Raw genomic sequence first — 6,968 nt, 5'->3', positions numbered from 1 at the left:
GTCCCAGCCGCCTGTGGAGGGTTCGGGATTGTGTGTGTGGTCAGGGGTAAAAGGTAAGAAAGGTTTATTGACTTAACAAAAACATGACTACGCATAGTAGAATAAGACAGACAATAACAATTTGTGTTGGCAACTTATCGGCAGTCCCCTCTGATGCCTGATGTACGACAAGTTCCTCTCCCACAAAGCTCAGTGAAGTCAGGTGTCCCTGATTAGCGCTGTCCAAGGGGTACTGGGTAGGACCCTGGTATTCAGTCCTCGAGATCCACTGGCCCACTGATCCAGGTCAGCAGCTAATTTTAAATCAGTAGCTTCTTTTACAGAGCTGCATCTTCCTTCTAATGATTTCCGGATGTGCCAGCCAACTTATAACTTCTGAGCTATGCTGATAACTTACAGCCATCCAGATTCTCCCATTGTAATTATTTTTAGCCAATAGCAGTACAAACCTTGCATTCTTCTGATAAGGTTAATTTTTACTATGCCACAGGGCCTACTACTACTTCTACAAGGCTTTGTTAAATTTACTAGGCCTTACTACATACAAGGCCTCACTAATCTTTGACTTTAATTAGGCTCTTAATAACAACATATAGCTTAATATCTGAACAAATGACAGAAAAACACTTGGTCTAACTTTCACAGAGCTTTCAGCAAGCACTTTTATCTCGCAGACATAATTTCAGCTGTCACAGCGCCTGTCAAGGGGCGGGGCTACCCATGTGGCCCTTGACAGCCTGCCAAAACTAGGTAAGCGGCCCTCCGCCCAAAATAACTGCCTGCCTCTGCTACAGACTGAAATTGAAGTCTTTATTTTAAGCTATTTGTCTACTCCTAAATTTGCACAACTAAGCAGGCAAATATGGATTTGTTGCTCTCCTGAGCCTGCAAACAGATATGCTAAATATGTGGGAGTCTACCTCTGTTCATTTTTAATGCACTGCTTTTTAAAATGTAATGATAATGTCAAGGTTAACTATTACTCTGCTCATCATTGTAGTGTAAACACTTAGCTAATGGGCTTCTCCTTTCAGTGTTGTAACTAGGGGGGCTAATAGGGGCAACTGCCCTAGGTGTTGACTTCAGACGGAGGGAAGAGTGAAAAAAGTGTCTGCTGGCAGCTGCAATTGTGTCAACAGCCAGAAGTCACCACTTCTGCTTTACCCTAGGCACTCAGCCATGTCCCTACAATGCTGTCTCCATTTCATATTGGATTCAGTGGGTGATATTATGGCAGCAGAATGGCTATCATTGTTAAGGGTTGCTGGAGTAGAGATGTCAAGACCCACCTCCTTGATAGGAATAATCATTACTTCTGCAATAAAAACAAGAGTTTCATAAGAGAGAAAGAAACAAGAGATGCATCCCCTTGTACTCAGAGCTTCACATTGATGCCACCCCCTTTTTCCTCTGAAGTTGACACAGGCCTCAAATGATGCCAAAACTTCTAGCTTTTCCTCAGTTCTTTGTGTTGTTTGTACAAGCCTCTGCAACACATCAAAACTTTAGGGGAAGCACAAAATATATTGAATAATAAAAATGGGATACCCCAAATGGAGACTTCGCTTAAGAGTGGGGCTGGTTTCCTTTTTGAGTGAAAACAAGACTTTAAAATTACTTGATAGTACAGCAATACTTACAGTGAGTGACTTAGTTCAGTAGCAGAATTCCACCCAAAGTACAGGTTGGTCTCGCTGCTGAACATGAGCACGACACATCTGCATACTTAGGCTGTTGTTAATACTTCGTATTTTGGTAGTACTTTTCCTCTAAGAGTCTCTCATGTGCTGCAGTCCCCGAGGTCCTTTAAAAAGGGGAAAGGGGATCATGGGAATCCTCACTCCCAATCCACTGCTCCGTCTGCTGTGCCTCCCCTAGGGTGTGGATTCTTGCCTCTAGCAGTCCAGACGTTCAAATTGGCTTGCATCTAAACACTCGGGGGGTTTTTCTTTTCTGTTTTGTTTTGTTTTTAAACCCCAAAAACAGAAACATTATTTTTCTTCATAAGGTCTTGATTGGTAGAGCTGCAAGCTCAAACAGTTTTTCACTGTAGGCATCCAGTCTCCCCCAAGGATCTGGCTCAAGCAAACAGACACTTGAGCAGGAGATTCATTAAGTCAAGCCTGACTTGTTTGTTTTAACCAATTTGCATTACATAGATTTACATGTACGAATATATACCTGCAACACAGAAGTTTTAACATTATTCCTTAGAGGGCAGAACGTGTGAATCTGATTAGGTTATTATACATGTCTTCAGATATTGCTTATGAACTACAAACAAAATAAACGCTGTTCTTTTCCCCTCAAAATGAAGCTCAATTGTTAGAGGCTAACTCAAAATGTATATAACTTGAATATATTGGCAAATGCTTAGTGCTGTTCCTATTTCAGATCAGTAGATCCAATAGATCAGTATAGATGTGAGCAACTGGATTTTAAGGGGTTTGAATCTTCTCAAAGGCCCTGGACAAATGTGCATTTGAAGCACTCAAAAGTCCGCTTCAATTTGAAGCTTTTCAAATCTGGATCACTTCAGTACTGTACATGATTCTAATTTGGCAGAAGCTCCTATATAAGTGTAGAGGTGTACTAAAATAAAAGAAATAGATGGTAGATTCTTGAGCAGTATGTTCTTAACTTCTAAGATCTATTCCATTGATGTAATCAAATTATATAAAACCCCTGGAAGGTGTACACTGTCTTGTCTATAAATGAAGTGCAGCAACCAGTACCTGGAACTATTGTTTTGCTGGTCACTTCAAGAATGTTCCTTAAACTACTGAGGTTAGAACAAGGCCTTTAAAAACTAAAGGTGAACTTGAAATGTAATTGGTCCTAAGCGCTTCTTTCCAAATTTAATGGTTTAAAAATCTGTTTTGCCTATTTTTTAAAAATACATATTTTTTCCCTGTAGCTGTGTGAAAGACTCAAACAGGGATAATTGCTTGCTTTAAAATTCTCACCTATACAGTGTTATCAAATGCACAAAGTAAAGAAGGAGAAAAATGTTCCTCTAGTCTTTTTCAGTTTTTATATTTTCAGATATTAGTTGGAAATAATATAAATCATTAAATATCTTCAGACAAAAATGTGAGGTTTTTTTTAAGTTACTTTGGAAATTATACAAATTAATAGAAGGGGTATGGATGTTAGTGGCTTCTATTATATATTGGCTGAGTTTGGATTCACGTTCATATACTTTCCCTCCTCTTTCTGTTCCACAGAGCAGCAAAGAAGCACTTTCAGAAGTCAATGCCACCGGAGTTGCCATGCTTTTCTCTGCTGGGACTTTTCTTTATGTTGCCACGGTGCATGTCCTCCCAGAGGTTGGAGGAATGGGCCACAGCCACAAACCTGAATCAGCTGGAGGGAAAGGACTCAGCCGCCTGGAGGTGGCAGCCCTAGTCCTGGGTTGCCTCATTCCTTTAGTTTTGTCCATTGGGCACCAGCACTAAAGGTTCAAAGTCCATTGTTTTCCTCTTCAATCTGGTGAGAGCATTAAATGTCAGCTGCTCTCTTCATTGTTGTCTCACACCATCGTCCACCCCATCTACACTATGGAGTTCAGAGGGAAGCTTGATTCCAAAATGAGGAATTCCGGGGAAGCTTTTAGTGTAGTAAAAATACTTTGGCAGCCAGACATAAATTCTCTGTAACTTTCTTTTCTTAAGACGCTTGCTATTTTAATTTTTACTTCTGGCCCTTTCTCAGGGAAGATGGAATTTGGATTTTAAGAAAGGTGAGTGGGGAAGAATTTAGTGGCACATCGTGAAGTTGCAATCACCAAAGTATTCTGTAACTCAGCTTCTGCAGTTGAGAGTCAAACAATGAATTGCTGCCTTTTTAATATGTTGAAATCTTCTTACCAGTGAAATAGGGGAACCGCCCCTACTATTTTTTTTATGTGGTCCTGATATGTCACTAACTGGTGGTCCTTGTAATATCAGTGCTGCAAACTGTGCTGTAAAGGTAAAGTACTCAAACTTCTGGGCAGTGCTGTTATTCTAACAAATACTGATGATTGGAGAAAGCATTATTGGAAAAAGTTTAGGAAAAAGTCTTGGAAATGAAAATTCAGCTAGTTAAAGTGCAAATGAAGTCTGCATTCATATTCCCTATATGAACACACAAAGAAACAAAGAAGTGTTCTGTTTTGCGTGGTTTATGCAGTGGTTAGTTACTTTAAAGACAAAAGGGGAAGTGCGTTTTGGAAGAAGATTTCCTACCATGTCCATGAAGAGTAGAAACCAAAATTATATACAGAATTGGACACCTGGTACTGGTGTCTCTTGAAATCAAGCTGCTCTATGTGCTGGGAAATGGATAACGGATGGGAGTAACCATTGAGAGAGAGGACCTATACTAGCTAATTTTTTTTTTTAAATGTTGAACCACTGAAACCAGTGCCGTTTGGATTTTTTCATTAAATAAAAGTATTACGGTTAACAAAACAAAATTTTGGGTTAAACATTGACTCTGCATATTGACAAAGCATGCTGAAAGCAGTTTGTATAGTCTTAATGCTCACAAACAACAAATTATTTTCCCCCTAAGAACCTGTTACAGTCATGCCTCTTCTAACTTTCCTTAGAGTGTTACGACCACCACTTACTGATGGTTTTAGAGATACAATTCAGGGACTCTGTGCTATCTGCTGATGCTGTTGCCCCATTGCAGTTGCAAGATAACATTCCTTCCTTTCCAAGAAATGCCATCTCTTGTCAGACAGCTTTCTTTTTTTCTAATGCAAAAAAGGGGCATCTCAGTAACTACTGTGCCTAAAAGGTACAGAACATTTGAGATTTTGCAGTTTGAATACACACCCTTAAAAAATACTTTAAGTTGTACTTATTTTAATCTCTAATTTGAATCTACTGTTTTTAAAGATCAGTGTGGCCAAATGTTTTCCAGTTCTTATATATTTTAAATTCTTTTAAACAAATCTTTAAAGCTTGAAATAACTGCTTTCTCTGAGCATTTATTGTTTCCAGGTAAAAATGTGTGCCTCTGTTATGCCATCTGTTTCTTATGGTGTATAGGCCAGCATCACTCTGATTTTACTTTTTTGTCATTGTCCCCATTATCTCCTGGCTCAGCGGTGGATATCAGCATGGTTCTTGGAACAGGATTTGTTATATTAACTAGGGATCACTCTGTCCATTGGCTTAGTAACAGCACAGCAGTAATCCAGAATCAGACTTTACTGATGGTTACTGTTTCTTGGGTTGTTTCTTATTATATAAAGATGTATTTAAAATTGAATGCAAAATGAGTAGGCTACCTTTAAAATTAGTTTTGTGGGAGGAAAATGAGTAGGCTACCTTTAAAATTAGTTTTATGGGATTATTTTTTTCCCATTTTAAATGTATTAGGCCTAAGTGATGGCATGTGACACTAGAGCTTTAAAGCATAGTTCTATTTTACGAGAGACACTGCAAAAATAGCAATGCCTTACTGACCAGATCTTTTTCCTATACGTTTATATATACATAGAGAGAGGAAATGAGTGTGTGTGTGTGTATGTATTCGTATTCATTCAGTTATTTTCTCAGGTGACGCATACAAACCTAGCCTTTTCAGTTAGTCCTGAAAAAAAACCCAACACAGCTATGGCATAGAGCTGGATTATATTTCTTGGGCACAAACACAATTGTATAAATGCAACTTGTAAGCCTGTGCAAATCCATTAAGTGTAGTCATGGTGTATAGATGTCACTGAGGGCATAACATTGTTTGCAGAACATTGATTGCATCCATCCTATCATTTCTACTGTAAAGACCTTGATTTAATTTTAGATCTCAGAGTGAGTTTGCATGGTGGGCAGCTGCCAGGGGGAAAAAATAATTTAAACAGGAAAATTTGATCTGGAGTTGAGAGAGTGAAAATCTCCCTGATGACATTTTTATAGTAATTTTTGGGATAGAGCCTCACACAGTTCACCTCTATTTTTTCCAGCAGTAATACTTACAGTTGAATTAGCATTGTGATTTCAACATCCATGTTTGCCTTCAGGCACTATTGTGTGTTACATCATCATAATGTTCAGAACCCCATGCATCCATTGTAGGCAGGGGTCCCGTTTAGCATCTTTTGCTACAGGGCTGAAGCATTCAGCTAGAACCTTTCCATACTGGACCATTGAATATTGATGATACAACATTTAGCCTAGCTTTTGACAGATTAAATCACAGTGTTATCCTTCTAACACTGCTGAGGGGTTTTGTTGGACTTCTTTCCACTGACCCTTCATAAGTTCATGTCTGCAGCTTCTGGGACAGCAGCCAGAAATAATAATGCTCATCTTAATATTGTACAAAATAAGTTTGAGAGACTAGAGTAGTAAGCAGTCTTGTCCAAGATTTAACAGCACAAGACTAAGAAGGACTCCTAAACTTAAAATGTTGACAGAACAGTGCATAGGAAGTCCAGTAATGTTCAGTTTCACTAGGCCTTTGACTAAGTGATATAAAACTTCTTTTTTTTCTACTTAGAAGTAACTACTTTGTTTTGGCTGCCTGTATTCCTGTGTTTGCAGTTATATGGCTGAGATTTCCACATCAGAGGAGTTTTGATGATGTAGCAGAACGTAGTTTCATTGATCCCAAGAGACCAAACATGCTAATTGTAACTCCCAATAATTAAGGTGTTTTGGTTGGTTGGTTTGTTTGTTTTGGAGGGGGAGGGCATGGGGTTTCTTTTAAATGGGAATTAGATAAAACAACCTTAATCCTATCCTCTTCCTTCTTCCCCATCAGCCACAATAAAACGAGGGTCTCGTACATACAGATACCACTCCTCAGGAGACTTGGGTGCAGATCATTTCTTCCTCACTCTCCATCTTTGTCTCCATCTCTTCATGGCCTTTCAGTCATGTTGGCAGCGGTAGTTGATACAGTTAATAGCATTGTAAATGATTGGCACGCACCATTTCCTTCTGCAGCTCTCTCCCCCAACCATGAAATCT

The 6,968-nt window shown here is 39.0% G+C and overlaps 1 protein-coding gene across 3 annotated transcripts in view; it reads left to right on the top strand.

Annotated features, from left to right (window-relative positions):
• The window catches only part of SLC39A9 (solute carrier family 39 member 9), a 40,059-nt gene extending 35,600 nt beyond the window's left edge, over positions 1-4,459 (top strand). For all 3 annotated transcript variants that reach the window (XM_025205970.1, XM_006025185.3, XM_025205971.1), the window contains one exon: positions 3,228-4,459. In XM_025205970.1, the coding sequence (XP_025061755.1) occupies positions 3,228-3,458 (231 nt within the window). In that variant the 3' untranslated portion in view covers positions 3,459-4,459. The remainder of the gene's footprint in view (positions 1-3,227) is intronic.
• The last annotated feature ends 2,509 nt before the right edge of the window (positions 4,460-6,968 follow it).

Source organism: Alligator sinensis, unplaced genomic scaffold (assembly GCF_000455745.1).
Source record: "Alligator sinensis unplaced genomic scaffold, ASM45574v1 scaffold768_3, whole genome shotgun sequence".
NCBI classification, from domain to species: Eukaryota; Metazoa; Chordata; order Crocodylia; family Alligatoridae; genus Alligator; species Alligator sinensis.
Note: the sequence above shows the minus strand (reverse complement) of the source record. Positions and strands in the feature narration are given on the sequence as shown.